This window comes from Bombyx mori, chromosome 13, assembly GCF_030269925.1.
Source record: "Bombyx mori chromosome 13, ASM3026992v2".
NCBI classification, from domain to species: domain Eukaryota; kingdom Metazoa; phylum Arthropoda; class Insecta; order Lepidoptera; family Bombycidae; genus Bombyx; species Bombyx mori.
The window spans coordinates 2,348,663-2,366,268 of record NC_085119.1 but is presented as its reverse complement, the minus strand read 5'-3'; the positions used below and the strand labels follow the sequence as shown (position 1 = coordinate 2,366,268).

The window sequence follows — 17,606 nt, the reverse complement described above, 5'->3', positions numbered from 1 at the left end:
TCGTGATTATGATAAGGGCCGCCAGTTGATAATCTATTTCTAGTTAGTGTTTGCGTTAGCGATAAATGTAGATTATTGAGAGCCACATAGAATGCATAAACATAATTTTCCAACCTAAGCTGAGAGCCTTGAGAGGCTATTTCAGCGTAACCTTAACTAGTAGGTGAGCTCACGGGGCTCAAACCTGACGACGTTGCTAACACGAGCCCTAGCAAGAGCCGTGCTTCGCACAATCTTCCTCCGGATCGGAAACGCGACCCAGTGAAAAGATCCGGAGAGAAACTCAGTGGGCTGTGTCTGTGGGTTAATTTAATCGTGGAGCCCTTCGTCGCAAGTGACGAGTTCGACGAGAACGATGGCCGGTGCTTGAGGTACCTAAAAGCACCGTTAGTGGATCGGGAGGATCCGAAATGACGTGTTTTGGGCGACATCGACTGCTTTCCATTCTATCCGCAGGATCGAGAATGTAAGTAGTTACCGGCGGTCATGATCAGAGGGTTCTCGTGTCGTGCCGCTTTATCGAAGTGGGATAGAATGCATATAAATGGGAACAAGTCACGCACGGTCATCTGACCCAAAATTTGAATTCTCTGTGTTATGGGTACCAGAGGCTGATATACATACTTATATACGTCTAAATATATACATGTATAGATAATAAACATCCAGAAAAAGAGCAAAGAAACCTATTTATCACACGAATGTTTTCCCGGTGCGTAATAGTCAGGAGCGCTAATTATAACTATTGCAACACCAAGTCAATCTTAATTGTAATATATATACATTTTTTTAATTTCCCAATCTGATATTTTAGTTATTACATTTTTGCTCGAGGGTGTCGTGAAGGGCGGATGAGGGATTCATGAGGGAGTCAGTTGCGATTGGTTATACCATATAATATATTGGTTATATCACTGTACTGTGATTATCGAGTTGTATTTACTAGTGGTGGGCGTATTATAGGTCCGCATGGGTAGGTACTACCATACGGGATATATCTGCCGCAGTCAGTTTTTACTGGTGGTAGGACCTCTTGTGAGTTCACGTGGGTGGGTACCACCACCCTACCTATTTCTGCCGTAAAGCAGTAATGCGTTTCGGTTTGAAGGGTGGGGCAGCCGTTGTAACTATACTTGAGACCTTACAACTTATATCTTAAGGTGGGTGGCGCATTTACGTTGAGGATGTCTATGGGCTCCAGTAACCACTTAACACCAGGCGGGTTGTAAGCTCATCCACCAGTCTAAGCAATAAAAAAAAAACAGTCAGGCGTTCCGGCTTGAAGAGTGGTGAAGCCGTTATACAATACAGTTGAGATTTCGATCTCATGTCTCAAGGTGGGTGCGACGTTTTATATGTATATGTGTTTAAATGTATATCCGTATTTAGTTCCGATAGTACAGGGAATCTTAGTTTTGGGGTTAGATGATCGTCTGTAATGTGTCCTATTGGTATATCTATTGGCTCCTCCATTTAACACCTGGTAATCCGTGAACGTTTTAATCTTTAACGCAATAATTATATAATCAAAACCCAACGGTATGTTTATTTAAAATTTTCAAACATACGTCATGTGTATATGCATACAATAATAGTTTTGATCCTGGTAGATTTCGGTCAAGACGCCTACATCATCATCATCTTAGGCCTTACAGTCCAGGGTGGGCCTTAGCCTGGTTTAGTATGTCTCTCCAGACTGCTCTGTTCAGGGCTTTCTCCTTCCACTTCCTGACACCGATAACAAGATAAACAAGAATCAAGACGCCTACGCTCCCTTCATAAATAAAAATAATTTCATTGGTTCCTTCGTGACGTCAACGACAGACACAGATCGAGGAACATCATCGAAGGTATCCCAAACCTCAGTAATGTGGAAGACGACGCGAGTAAGAGTAGCTACTATAGGGACTGATGTACAAGATTCTTGTTTTTTTCCTAACTATAGGCTGGTAGCCTAAGATGCCTAAGCTCAACCTGAGAGGATTTGCCAGCCCTAGTAAAGAGCAGTGCTTCGCAGAATCTACCACCGGATCGCGACCCACTGAGAAGATTCGGCAAGAAACTCAATGGGCTGTGCCTATGCGGAGATTTTTGTAGAATAAGTACGCATATCGGGTACGTACTTCAGTACCTAACTAAAGTTATGTGAAGGCAGGTGCCCAAATTATTTTCCTACCTATTCGCTAAGACTTTAAAGGCTATTCTGGCTAAACATTATGGGCCCTTATGACTTACGGTCGTTAATGGTGAACATCGATTGACATTAATGTCGCAAAGAACATGCCTGCGACCATTAAAAAGTTGCTCTTAATAAAATTGCAAAGACGTAAATAGTGTGGGCGGAGGCTGGGATCCATATTATGAAAATTACATGTTTTCTATTGAATTGTTTTCTCAAGGGCCCAGCATAATACTCTGTAATTGACTATTGTATTTCATTGTGCCTTTATATTGTTACACGTGTTTGACGGCTTATACATATATAAAAAAAACAATAAATGAAATGAAAATTGTTTGTATTTTTTTTATTGCTTTGATGAGTGGACAAGCTCACGGTCCGCCTGATGTTGAGTGGTTACTGGAGCCCACAGACATCTACAACGTAAATGCCACCCCCCACCTTGAGATATTACTTCTAAAGTCTCAAGTATAGTTACAACGGCTGCCCTACCTTTCAAACCGAAACGCATTACTGCTTCACGGTAGAAGTAGGCAAGGTGGTGGTACCTACCCATTGCGGACACACAAGAGGTCCTGCCACCAGTAAAACTGGCTCAGACCACACATTAAGCGACTTTTGATGTCTTGAATTATATTATTTTGACTTACTTCGAGCTGTAGTTATCGTCCATAACAAGTTGAATGGGAGGAGCTGATGGCTTCGTCTTCTCCATCTTCTATGTCCAATAAGAGATTAAATGAATTTGAAATTCCAAATATCTTGATATTTTCTTGAGGTTTGTTCTTCATTGGCACTTTACACTCTATAGTACCTGTAACAGATTGAAACACAATTCAAATAAACTAGAGGTCCCGCAGTAGTCGAAATTCGACTATAATTTATTGGAATTGTAAGTTTGTACACTATTATGATTGTATTTTGTACTTCTATAACCACAAAATTCGCCAAGACTATAAACATATATATATATAAATAACACTATAAAAATATTAACAAAGACAAACAATATTTAATCTGTTCTCAATTTGACAACAGACGTCAAGAACAAATAGTATGCATGCATGTGTGCGTCAAATATATGTAGTGTGTGTAATGTTTTCTTTATTGATTTAATGTATCTTTTATGCATTATTTTAAAAAAATATTAGCATTGTGCACTTCTTCTCTACATTCTCTATAAGTGTGGAAAATTTCACACTCCACCGTCCACGCAATTTTCGTAAAAAGGGATACAAAGTTTTTGCTTCACGTATTATTATAAAGATATCGTGCTTTCGTTAAGATGATCGCAGGTGAGTCTTCCTCCAAGAATTTTCATGGTGACTGCCAACGGATTGCCATTGTATATTTCATTTCATTGTTTCCAATAATCGTTCCACACAGGTTTTAATAGCTATTATCAGAAACGACCTTGGCTGACTCATGACAAAAAAAAAACGTTACTAAATTAAAAACACGGTTTTAGTTTTTATTCAATATGTATCAAGAATAAGTGCACTTAAAGTCATGCAATCACTTCAGAAGTAGCCAGCTGTTTTGTTTTATGAGTGAAGGATTACTGGTAGCCCGGAGTCTTTCCAGTTTCACCAGGACAGGTGGGCGAGCAAAGGCTCAGCCAGGAGAGGTGGGATTTGCTAACAGCGGCCCGAGCACCTCCGAAGGAGACCTTACAACTTAAGAGCAACTGCTTCGCGAATGAATCTACTACCGGATCGGAATCGCGACCAGCTGAGAAGATCCGGCGAGAAACTCAGCGGGCTGATGCATGGGTTAGGTTACACGTCGACTTCTTTGTCGAGTTCGACAAGTACGATTACCGGGGTCTCTAAGCCCGCTCCTAGCGTTAGAGCGAAGGCGAGTTGTTCCGGAGACCAGGTCTACACGTTTTAGTAAGTTTTACATCATACTGCAGATTACTACATCATGATTGACTCGTTGAAGCAGTAGAGCGCCCCTGATTGTTGCGCCGAGGGTCGTGGGTTTGATTCTCACATTGGGTAAGCATTCATGTGATTAATAGCACTGTTTAGACTTTGTCTGGGTGTTTGTTATCTGTATATGTATATATAAGTAATTATATCAGTCTCTGATACCCATAGCACAGGGAATCCTAATTTAGAGTAGGATGACCGTGCGTGCGTTGTTCTCAATTATTTATTTTATTTATACTGTGTTGTAAGCATAGCATTTTCAAGGTGTGTGGCGCATTTACTTTGTAGATGTCTATGGGCTCCAGTAACCTCTTAACACCAGGTGGGCTGTGAGCTCGTCCACACATCTAAGCAAGAAAAATAAAAAATAAAAAAATATATTGTAAGAAAAATCCTTGACCACACTATTTTCATAGTAATGCATAATAGTAATGGCGTTATTGTAAGCAAATAAGATGCAATTGCGAAACACGTGAGAATGTAAGTGGATGCTGCAGTAAAGATTGTTATTTCGAGATTCTATTTGATTTTTCAGTCTAAAATAATGATACAATTTCCATTTTGATTATTTGTTTATTGTTGTTATAAGTATTATGCAGGTATTGGGTGTATTACTTCTATATGGAAGGGACAATAGAGAAATACTACAATTGATTTTTTTTCCTACCTATGCTGATAGCCTTGAGAGGCTATTTCAGCTTCACCCTAACGTGTGTAGGTGAGCTCACGAGGCTAAAGGGTTGCTAACACTGACTCTAGCAAGAGCAGTACTTCGCAGAATCTACCACCGATTCGGAAACACGACCCACTGAGAAGATCCGGCGAGAAACTCAGTGGGCTGTGTCTATGGGTTACATTTGAGATTTCACAGGCTTGTTTGAAATGTTTTGATCGTTTGACCATCAAGAACTATAAAAACGACATCGATTGGTGTTGACGGGTGAATGATCTCGCAGTCAACCTGAGTAGGAGTCAATGGGCCATAGCCATTACATCCTCAATGCCACTTGAGACACCTTCAAGCGAGGTCAAGGTTCAATCGAAATAGAAAAAGACGACCTACTTTTCACAAATGTACGCTTTTGTTTCACAGCAGGTAATAATCAAACCTTCGACGCTAGCTAACAATACGACTAATCATCATCATCATCAACAGCCCACAGTCGTCCACTGCTGGACATAGGCCTCTCCCAATCTACACCACTGAGCCCGGTCTACGGCTCTCCTCATCCACTTCTTGCCGGCCACCGTGCGGAGGTCATCGCACCATCTAGCCAGGGGGCGTCCCACGTTACGTCTTCCGCTGCGCGGTCTCCACTCAAGAACCCGTTTGCTCCAGCGATCGTCAGTCCTACGGCATATATGTATAATATATGCATATATATATACATACATATATATATATATATATATATATATATATATATATATATATATATATATAACTTAATGGCTAGTAAAAATATAAGGTTTGCAACTATATATTTATATAAACAGTTATTTAGTAAAAACATATACTTAACCGGTAGTTTTACAAGTAGTCTATTTTTAGCTAACCCACTGGTTAATGTACAGAAGATATGTTTTAAAAAGAACATGTGTGTAAAGTTTCATTCCAGAGTCAGATGGTACTTGGCAAAGTTTTAAGCATTTATAGGTTGCAATTTTAAATTCAAATACACTTTGCTATTGTCGTACCTAAAAGCACCGTTAATGGATCGAGAGGATGCGTTATGACCTGTTTAGGGCGACGTCGACTTTTTACCATTCGTTCCTCCGGATTGGGTAACAAATCTGTTCATCACACAATGTTTGTCCGATGTGGGAATCAAACCTACAACCCTTCGTGCAATGATCAGGGCCTCTAGCTACTGCACCATCAAGTCAGCTCGATCAGATATTAGTACCCAAATAAGTCTTTACAATACGAAATATTTTAATTCGGTGTGTGACGAATAATTATTTGTTCTGTTGTATTTTAAACACCAATATTTAAAAGCTCATAATAAAAGGCTTTTCTTTAAACAAAACAAAATAGAAATTACCTTTGTCTCGTAATTAACAAACTTATTAAAATGTTAAAATCTTAAGTCAACAGACTACAATTACATTTTATCTCTATAGCTTCATTAAAGTGATTACCAAGATAAGCCGACAACAACGTTGTGCGCGTATTTATGAACACTTCTTGTGCAACCTCAATTCTTCCTTCTTCCATATTTTTCTTATATCATAGTCCATTATGTAATTAAAATTTTTGAACGATTCACAAATATAATTTAAAAAAAAGCAGTCATTTCGTTTTAATGTTCTTATACTGACGTTAAATCGACCTATGTTTTTTTAAGAGAAGAAAGTCGGAGGCTTTTTTTTTGTTTATTGCTTAGGTGGTTGGACGAGCTCACAGCCCACCTGGTGTTAAGTGGTTACTGGAGCCCATAGACATCTACAACGTAAATACGCCACCCACCTTACCACTCTAGCTCAAAGAAAGTCGAACTTTTTATTTTTATTTTTTTTTTATTGCTTAGATGGTTGGACGAGCTCACAGCCCACATGGTGTTATGTGGTTACTGGAGCCCATAGACATCTACGACGTAAATGCGCCATCCACCTTGAGATATCAGTTCTAAGGTCTCAGTGTAGTTACAACGGCTGCCCCACTCTTCAAACCGAAACGCATTACTGCTTCACGGCAGAAATAGGCGGGGTGGTGGTACCTACCCGTGCGGACTCACAAGAGGTCCTACCACCAGTAATTACCACCAGTACCACCAGTAACTAGCTCAAAATCAATTTTATATTCACATTCACCCCGGGTTCACGGAGTCTGCAGTCACCGTAACTTTAATGATACCGCCTGTCTTGACCCATGGGGTGACTGGACGATTCAAATTTGGGAATTACAAGTGTCTAATCCTCAAATCGGAAACCGCGTGCAGGTTCGCAAATGCATATTAATTAATAACACATTCTCTAGTTCTAAGATAATACATACTATGTACATTGAGACGCAGACACGCAAGGCTTCACAGTTCCCTGAGCTCCAAGTAGAAAATCAAATATTATTAAAAATATTTAATAAAAAAAAAATTCTGACAGTTCACAACACCGAATACACGAAAACGCAATTGAGAAACAATGAAAATGTTCATAGAATACGTTCAACACTTACGCGTTTTCAAAGATGTATGGTTATCAGTTTATCAATGTATTGTGAACTGAACTGGCTCGTCAAACAAACGTTATTACCTTCAATTCGTTTAATGACTTCACATACGGCTTGTTTTAAATTATAAATAATATACTAGCAACCCGCCCTCGCTTCGCTTCGGAAACTGTAATTTATTATTGATTTCTCTACTATTTAATGGATGTTATTATACATGTAAACCTTCCTCTTTGATCACTCTATCTATTAAAAGAAACCGCATAAAAATCCGTTGCGTAGTTTTAAAGATTTAAGCGTACATAGGGATAGGTAGGCAGCGGCTTGGCTGTGCCCCTGGCATTGCTGAAGTCCATGGGCGACGGTAACCACTCACCATCAGGTGGGCCGTATGCTCGTCTGCCTACAAGGGCAATAAAAAAAAAAATATATATATATATATATATATACATATATATAGGGACAGAAAAAACGACTTTGTTTTATACTATGTAGTGATTTTATTTGTAATTAAAGTCTTGCCTTCATTAGCTGTTTTTCAATTGTGTAATGCTTTGACTTAATGATTATTCGTTGTCTGCTGTTGAGTATAACGAACAGAAATGCCTAAAGGACTAAATGTTTCAGGATAACGATAATCTGCCATGTCTTAAATATGTAAATACCAACATTGTCTCAAATGCTTGTTGTTTTTTATCCGTATTCTACGAGAATTCTGTACACAGGTACCATATTCTGACGCAGGCGACGCGACGGGGCAACGCAAAGCCACCACCACCCGGTAATAGTTCGACGAACGAACTAACCTATTGCAGCTGTCCGAGTTTTTCGCCGGATCTTCTCAGTAGGTCGCGATTCCAATCCGGTGGTACACTGCCCTGGCTAGGACTTATGTTAGCAAACTCTCTAGAGCCCGTGAGCTCACCCACCCGTCCGAGCTTAGCTGGAATAGTCTCCTATGCTACCAGCGAATAGATAAAGAAAATTAATGTGTAATTGCGAAAAATACTAACACGAAAAATAATAATATACATACAGTTATAAACATACTGTTTTTGTAAATTAAACAGTAATACGTCTTGTTTTGATAATTAAAATTTTGAATTGGAAATTTAGTGAATTCATAACGCAGCTGGGAGACGCCTCCTCGTGCATTCGAATCCCGGGCGATAACCGAATATTATTTGCGTTACATTGCACGCTTCTGAAAAACATATATAGCATATATTTTCAAACCGGGATTTTTTTTCAGTTTTTATGTTATTAATCACCACTACTATTATATTATAAAGTTTTATATTATATTATAGCTATATTTCTTCGGTTTTGCGAGCATCTCCAATACACACTGTATAATGTATGGATTTTAAACAGTATTAAATTGTATTTTTAGAATATAATCGACCTAGCCAACATCAATATTTATCAGAAAACAACAAAAATCTGAATTGCACTAACATATTAGTAATTTAAAGAAGCTTTACATGTACAAAAAAAACATTGGACCTACGTTCCATTATTTATCGAAACCCACTCTGCTCTTGAAATAAGAAGCTAAAATAACTTCTCCCGTGTGTTAATGTAAATGTATGATAATGTAAATTGAAGTTTTGTATTGTTTTTATTCTATTCACTGTATTTATGTTTAAGTATGAATTTTATTCAGTAGCCAAGTCTTAACTAAAATAAATACTCTAGAAAATAATTGTCAATCGTATTTTCTTGGGAGGAAAAAAAAATATTTTGCTCAGGAGCCGCTTCAAAGAGATTGCTATCGGCGATAAGACCATTCGTTTCATGTCTCTTTATGAAAATGATTTCATAAGGGGCTATATCGATACTTGTAAAATAAATTATGGAAAGGTTCGTATTCGTGATAGACATATTTTATTTTATTTTTATTGCTCTTGTAGGCAGACGAGCTTACAGCCCACCTGATAGTGCGTGGTTACCGTCGCCCATGGACTTTAGCAATGCCAGGGGCAGAGCTAAGCCGATGCCTACCGGTAGCGTAGGGCTCATCGTTGTTGTCAACACTGGGATCTTCAGCCAGCGTTGCAGATTTTTCGCTATGCTTAATACTCTCCACAAGCCTCGTTTGTAGAAGGACAATTAATTATCAACGACGATATGTTACGAGATTAGCGGGGTACGCACACTGTTTATTTATTTATTTTTTATTGCCCTTGTAGGCAGACGAGATGAGAACATTGTTTTTCGGACCGAAGACTAGGATTACCACGATTTGCGGCAAGGGGGTCGGACACACCTCTCAAAAGAAGGCAAGCCCCTTTTAAGTTTCTTGCGCACCTCCATCATCTAATCATTTCATCATACATCATCATCTTCATGTTACAAGGGCGGGATGATAAGTAACTAGCCTAATAATAAAACGCTTAACTTTCCGTGATAAAATTAATTTTATTTGATCGACATATTCGCTAAAAGCTAGTTACTTATCATCCCGCCCTCGTAACATCATCATTCCATTATAAAATAATAATAAAACTAACTCGTAAAATTATCACCCGTGCCGTGAAGGCAGGGAGAACAATCCTAGGTAGAGGGGCTTGCCAGGCTGAGTAAGCTTCTCCGTAGACTTAGGGGTTATTTATTCAGCACTCTCATGTGGCTTACTATGAACTAAACTACGAACAAAATTTCTGTCAACAGCGTTAATCCACCATTGAAAATATAAAGGTAATGGCGTCGAAAAAAATTTTTTTTGTATATCCTAGATTTATCTAAAAAGGTGGTTAGAAGAATAATAAATAATAGAATAATAATAAAGAACAATAAGCTTATTTTCAATCCTATTAGTATTTGATAGCATAGTTCTAAATAATTAGATAGCGCAGTGCATTTTTCCAATCGATACAATTTTTACTTACAGTTTGACCTTTGCGACCCGTTACAAGAACCAGGTTTTGTTGTGGCATCATCTTTTATGCTCGACCACTTTATTTTTGTTCTTTTTTTTGTTTTTTTTGAGAAATCGAATGACTCGTACTGTTTATTTGGTGGATATTTTCCTTGATATCGTTTGCTCATTAAAGTTTTAGTGGTCGAAAATGATGTCATTGCTCTTTAAAGGAATAACAAATAAGTTTTGATTTTGTAAATCAAAGTAAAACCACGAAACCACATATCGCCATGATTAATGGTGGTAGGACCTCTTGTGAGTCCGCATGGGTAGGTGACACCACCCTGCCTATTTCTGCCGTGAAGCAGTGATGCGTTTCGGTTTGAAGGGCGGGGCGGTCGTTGTAACTATACTGATACCTTAGGACTTATATCTCAAGGTGGGTGGCGCATTTACATTGTAGATGTCTATGGGCAGCAGTAACCACTTAACACCAGGTGAGCTGTGAGATCGTCCAAACATCTAAGCAATAAAAAAAAAAATAGAAAAAGTGATGAGATGAGATTTCAAACGTGTCGTCGTGTCGATACCTTTATGCAAATATTGAACAATATAGTCTGTGCACGATAATAAAACTCAATGCGCGTCACTGATGATAATCATATATCATTCTTATCATCTTGAATAAAAGAAGAATCGTTATTCAAAAATTATCGAGCCTTATATTTCTAGACGGACTATCTAAAGATCTTGTCATCAGCTAAGTTTATCTCCAAGCGAATGCTGTTTCTGTTTTGGAACACGACACAAATTTCCAAGTGTGTTTAAATAATGCGATATGGAAAACTGGACCGAAATAATCCGTCACACCAAACATTGGGCCAAATAAGACAAAACTTGTGGAAAACTAATTTGTAGATAGGGGAATTTCATAAAATAATAAAAACTGGCAATTCTTCGGAACGTACTTTTTCTGAAGTGGGTTTTACAGGTAAACACTTGAACTATTTATTTTGCACTTGTTTTATTTATTTAAAATTAGTTTCCTCGACAAATCGTATAGGTACTAATGAACTTGTTAGGACATAGAGTACGTGCGGGTAGGTACCACCACCCTGCTTTTCTGCCGTGAAGCAAGTAATGCGTTTCGGTTTGAAGGATGGGGCAGCCGTTGTAACTATACTTGAGACTTTAGAACTTATATCTCAAGTTGGGTGGTGCACTTACGTTGTAGATGTTTATGGGCTCCAGTAACCATGTAGCACCAGGTGGGCTGTGAACTCGTCTACCCAACTAAGCAATAAAAAAAATGGATTCTATTTTGACAGCAATTTTTTTTGGTTTAGCTTGGAAAATAGATGTAAATATCCTATATAAAACAAAAATATTTGAGCATTTGTCTCCCTTCTAAAATACATAATGCAAGCGGCATTATCGACAGTAGCTCCAGAAAATATATTCTTGGCTTCATGCGGCGTTTGAAAAGTCCGGAACTAAGGTCTTTGTTGTTGCCAATATTTTTGTACAGTAAAATAATAATTATAGAATAAAAGCAAGGTATTCTATAAAAAAATAATATATTAAAAAAACTAACAAAATATGCTTTTACAGAAAATCCAACTAAAATATAGAAAATAAATTTTAATAAATTTGAATTAAAAATAGTGTAAGAAAAAATGATTTTATTGTAAAATTTTATTTTCTATTTTTTAGTTAGCTTTTCTATAAAAGCGTATTTTGTTCGTTTTTTAAGATATTATTTATTTTTCATTTTTTACTTGAATTTCAATTATTTCAACTATTTTTTTGTAATTTTTTTTTTAAATATTGACTTGTCATAATTTCGAGTTAATCCTACGTTTTGAAGGGGGTCAAAATCATGTTCAAAGATTCCGTTACAAACATACTTACGTCTGAAGCTAATAAAAGCGTATTAATGATTCCTTCATGTCCTTTTTACCGTCGCATCAACTACCATAAAAACAAACCATTCTTGGAATCGCTGCGTTCTATAACCTTCTTCCAGTGATCATTTTCGTCATATTCGATCCTTTACACAGAGCAATCACGTATCCTTCATTAAGTAAGGCTAACAATTAGTACTTAACAATGGGCGATCAAGTTATAGTTAGAATTACTGAACTATCGATAATTACCTAAGATTATATGTTTAAGTTGTTAGTGACAAGATTTGTTGATGTTTGGCTTGCGATTATTTCAAATTCCACAAATGGGTAATCAGCTAGTAGTAGAAACATCTTTAATGGCTACAGTTCCGATACAATTCGAGGACCACAAAAATTGCAATGTTTGCTTGTAACTCAATTCTAGACTGAAATAGTAGACGTCCCTCTAATGTCTATATTACTCAAAATATAAATACATTTTAAAGAGATATATATTTTACAGTCCTCTTTAAGGTTTTATTAAATTTATAAAATTACGAAATGATTAAATGATAAATATGTAATTATAATATTTTTCCTTCATTGTAAAAGAAGAATCAACGGCCGTTTAATTTATTAACTCACAAATTGATAAATAACAGAATTTAGACTTTATATGTATAGAAAAAAGACAAGAAATAGAAAGATAAGTAAGTGGAACAACCGGATTTAGTTTAGTAATTGTAATTTATTCATTGCAGCCAAAATAATTAGCGGAATTTCGTTGAGTGGGTTACAGACCATGTCAAAATGAATCTATATATTAATACGTGAAGCAAAAACTTTGTATCCCTTTTTACGAAAATTGCGCGGACGGAGGAGTATGAAATTTTCCACACTTATAGAGAATATAAAGAAGAAGTGCACAATGCTAATATTTTTTTTAAATAATGCATAAAAGATACATTAAATCGATAAAGAAAACATTACACACACTACACACCATGTATTTGACGCACACACGCATGCATACTATTTATTGTCAAACTTTTGTTCTTGACGTCTGTTGTCAAATTGAGAATAGATTAAATATTGTTTGTCTTTATTAATATTTTTTATAGTGTAGTCTTGGCGAAGTTTGTGATTATAGAAGTATAAAATACAATCATAATAGGGTACAAACTTACAATTCTAATTAATTATAGTCGAATTTCGACTACTGCGGGACCTCTAGTACATATAAATTAATGCCATCATCAATAACTAATTGTTTCGGAAATTCGCGAACATTCTTCTAGAGTCTTCTAGAGTTAATCGTCGTGGTGTAAAGGATAAAACGCCCGGTGAACTCGTATCGACCAAGCGACTATGCCGGTGTTCAAATCCCATTAGCAAGTACCAATTTTTCGAATGAAATAAGTACCTGACACATAATCACAAAATACTTCTACCGTGCAGGGTTAACATCGTGTATTAATTATTTGTGGTAGAATGTATTTTAAGCCCGCCAACGTGGATACCATTTCTTGACACTGCGAAGCAGTCATATAACCGAGTATTTAACGTCATATCTCAGTGATCGTGGTGGCATTCATTTGGTGATCTATAGGTTCGGGTAACTGTTTAACATCAGCTGAGCCGGAAGTTCAATTAGATGTCGGTTTTTTTTTGCCCTTGTAAGCGGACGAGCGTACGGCCCACCTGATGGTGAGTGGTTGCCGTCGCCCATGGACTTCAGCAATGCCAGGGGCAGAGCCAAGCTGCTGTCTACCGCTTAATACTCTCCAAAAAATGTGGAATGCTTCACGATTTTGCGTGTCATCCTTGCGCAGGGGCCATGCTAATCTTCTCTGTATCGTTCCAATTTTGTCAATGTCTATACAATAAAGACTACAACGGGAATGCCACCGCTAAAAAGACCATTATACTGATTCAATTTTGAGGGCAGGGTAGTGGGGAGATTTGCGTTTTGAGCGCAATGCGTGGCCTTGCCCGCAGCGTGTCTGGGATGAGCCTCGGATGCGCGTTGTTTAGCAACCGGCGGCTTTAGTCGGTTTAATTCCAACATGAACCGCGTATCGGGAAGTAAGATGTGGTAATTGAAATCACGCAATTTCCTCTTGACCCAATTCCAATCTAATTCCGAGACGATAAATAAAAAATAAAAAACTACAAACAAAGTCCTAGAAACTGAAAGTTGTTATTGAAAAAGGTCCCGTTACTTCGATTTCCAAAACTGTCGTGCAAATGTTCTCGTACACGTTTGGGGATGCTAGCCACGCAACTACATGTCATAAAATGCTGATGAGCTTAAGGAACTACCTATTTTATTACCAGTCATTTAATTGCGGGTTTTGAGCCACAAAGTCCAGGGACGGCATGAGTTGGATTAGACAGGCCTGTAAAGTTAACGCAGGGCCCAGTCACAAACCCATGGCCCGTGAATTCCATGAACAAAAGGCACACTTGAGATCACTATTTGCTTATCGCATGTAAGCCGGATATTTATATACTTAACCAGCTTGTTTTTTGATTGTTTAATTATAAATGCAAATGTGGAAGTAAATTATTATTCTGAGGTTACCAGAATCAGGATGTCGTTTGATAAAAAAATTATATGTAATTAAATTTCCTAATTAGATAATGTTTGACTACATAACTAAATTATTTGGGGGATTAGTAATGTAAGTGTTCTGATTCTGATTCCGGTTTGTATACCGGGCGGTCTATTTTGTCTTGTCTTATTGTTATGTTTTGTATCTCTAGAGACTTAATGTATCACCTTTTTTTTTCCTAACTATGCTGATAGCCTTGAGAGGGTATTTTAGCTTCGCCTTGACGTGAAGGTGAGCTCACGAAGCTCAAATCGGGAGTATTGCTGACACTGGCCCTAGCTAGAGCCGTGCTTCGTAGAATCTACCACCGGATCGGAAACGCGACCCACTGAGAAGATCCGGCGAGAAACTCGGTGGGCTGTGTGTTATGGGTTAATTTACTCGTCGAGCCCTTTGTCCCAAGCGGCGGGTTCGCCGAGGACGGTGACCGTTGATTGTGGTACTTAAAAGCACTGTTAAAGAATCGGGAGGATGCGTAATGACGTGTTGGCACCACTAATTTTGTCGTATTGTTACATTTTGCATCCCTAAAGACTCCAGCCGCTTATACCAGGTAGATCTAAAGCTCCTCTGTCAAAGAACGCAAGATCAACATTATCTCGGAACCAATCATTTTAAATAAAAAAAGGGCTATTACTCGCTTACTGAATACCATAAAATATGTAATCCTAAAAGTTCCTAAAGCCGGTTAATAAAATACTAACATAAATGGAAAACAAACTTCATCTAATAGTGATCTAAACTTATGGACTAGAATTATTTTTATTGCTTCAATCGATCGACGAACACACGGCTCAGCAGGTGTTACACACACCGAAACATAAGCCGGAAGTCTTAATTGAACTGAATCTGAATGTTCCTCTCGATAAACCGCTTTACAACCGGAATAGGCAGAGTGATAATAATAGTCCATTCAAAAATCAAATTTACCGCAGAAGACAGGAAGACGTGGAAAAGTATGTGGCATTGAGTGATCAACACTTCAAGCTAGACACCATCTTCAGTAATGAAGAGACCGACTAAGAAGAAGAAAATTCAAAAATTAACCAGACAATCGGAAGCAGAACCGACCTCATCAAACTACTAAATGTTAGTGGAATAATAGCAGATTATAGGGAAGTCCCTATTATCTTTTCACTATTATATATATATACCTAGCTTTCAATTTCAATCTTAAGCATTTAGCCTGAAGTTTCTTTGATCAACTTTGTCGGACGGTATCCGTCATTTCGAAACCATTATGCTTATGTTTCCCGGAAAATATGCATTCCCGTCTTAAGGGTCGGTATTCCGGTCGGTATTCCGGTCGGTATTCCAATACGATAGAGGCTCGCCTATATATCTTATTTATTTTTATTTTTTTATTGATGATATCGGTGGACGAACTCACAACCCACCTAGTGTCAAGTGGTTACTGGAGCCCCTAGACATCTACAACGTAAGTGCCGCCACCCACCTTTTGATATGAGTTGTAAGGTCCCAGTGTAGTTACTCAGTATATCTATAGGTAGGTATTAATGATGTTGCCGTGTTTACGGGCTCAGAAAGTCATTTGACATTAGGTAGACCTTGGGATTAGACCATTTACGGGATAAAGAAACTAATAATAGACGACCAAATCGGTTTAGTTTTTTTTTGTTTTTATTTTGCAGATCGCATTACCTCGTTCCATATTAAAGGTCGTGTTTCCACGTTACACGGCAATAGATTTTATTCACAACTATTATCTCCGCCGTCAAGTACGTAGCTGGCAATTTCATTAGAATTGTACGTAAAAGGAAAAGATCAAGTTTATTTGCCATTGCCGTAAATTTTTGCACACGTTCAAGTTTGTTTAATCGTTTTTCTTGTTTTCAATGTACCTACCTACCCCATTTCGATCATTTTAAATTGATAAATCTCGTTCATTTCTATAAATACATATAGAACAAGTTTGCTGGAAGGTACTTTTCACATTCTATTTAGTTTTATACATCTATTGAATAATTAATGAGTTGTAAAAATTACTTTAACGATAAGTTCTTTTTCTATTTTTATAGACTTATAGACTTAATATCCTATCTCATCAATGCAAATTGTCAGTTCTGAACTTTTTATTTTTTTTACTATTATTAATAATTAAAAAAAAACTGGTTTCGCGGTTAGTGGAATAAGAGACCTTAATGTTATTGCCAGAGCCCATAAGCACCAAGACGCGAATCCTACCATCGATATTAAAATATAAAGTCGGAAGTATTAGTTGCGTTGTCGAAACGCTTTTGATCCTTCAAGGTGAAAGGCATGTTTCCCGAAACCAACATTATACAAAGCAACGTACTGTAACAATAATTTTGTTCTTATCTTATCTTTCTTATATCTTTAAACGAGCTGTTCTTGTATATATATTTTATATAATCTGAATCTCGGAAACGGCTCTAACCATTTTCATAAAATTTAGTTTATAGGGGATTTCGGGGGCGATAAATCGACCTAGCTACGATTGATTTTCAAAAAATGTTGTTTTATTCGTGTTTTCAATAATCAACTTTATTGATAATTTTGATTTTTTTTTAAAAATAATCAGTTCATATTTTATTATTATTCTGTCGGTAAGATCGAAAAATATTATTCATGTTTCATCATTTTGATAATGTGTAATTCGTATTTAAATATAATTTCTAAAAAACACAATATATAAAAAAAAAAACCGTAAAAGTAAAGCTCGGTCGTCCAGGTACTTTATATTAAAATAAGTAGGCAAATAGGTATGTGAATCGTCTTCTTAAACGTTTGAAACATAGGACATTAAAGCAAAAATACCAGGAGATTTTGACTTAAAGCCAGGACGCACTATAATAGCTACCTACCACAGGACTCTCTACACCACCCTTGGTTGGTTGGTAGAGAATGCCTCAGGCATCCACCATCAGTCCATCAGGGATTTTTAAAAATAAATTATGCCTCTTTTGCTTCTTAAGAGA

The 17,606-nt window shown here is 37.2% G+C and overlaps 1 protein-coding gene and 1 non-coding gene across 6 annotated transcripts in view; both read right to left on the bottom strand.

Annotated features, from left to right (window-relative positions):
• Positions 1-17,606, bottom strand: part of LOC101744593 (proton-coupled amino acid transporter-like protein pathetic) — a 65,308-nt gene that overhangs the window by 24,061 nt on the left and 23,641 nt on the right. For 3 of the 5 annotated variants that reach the window (XM_062671704.1, XM_038014815.2, XM_038014813.2), the window contains one exon: positions 2,830-2,993. In XM_062671704.1, coding sequence (XP_062527688.1) covers positions 2,830-2,894 — 65 coding nt within the window. In that variant the 5' untranslated portion in view covers positions 2,895-2,993. Of the gene's footprint in view, positions 1-2,829; positions 2,994-7,111; positions 7,358-17,606 lie in introns of those variants that run through there. The other 2 variants (XM_038014816.2, XM_038014814.2) reach the window with 2 other exon arrangements.
• LOC119629443 (U6 spliceosomal RNA) lies at positions 13,819-13,921 on the bottom strand. Its single transcript, XR_005245426.1, has one exon. It is a non-coding gene; the product is annotated as a U6 spliceosomal RNA (small nuclear RNA).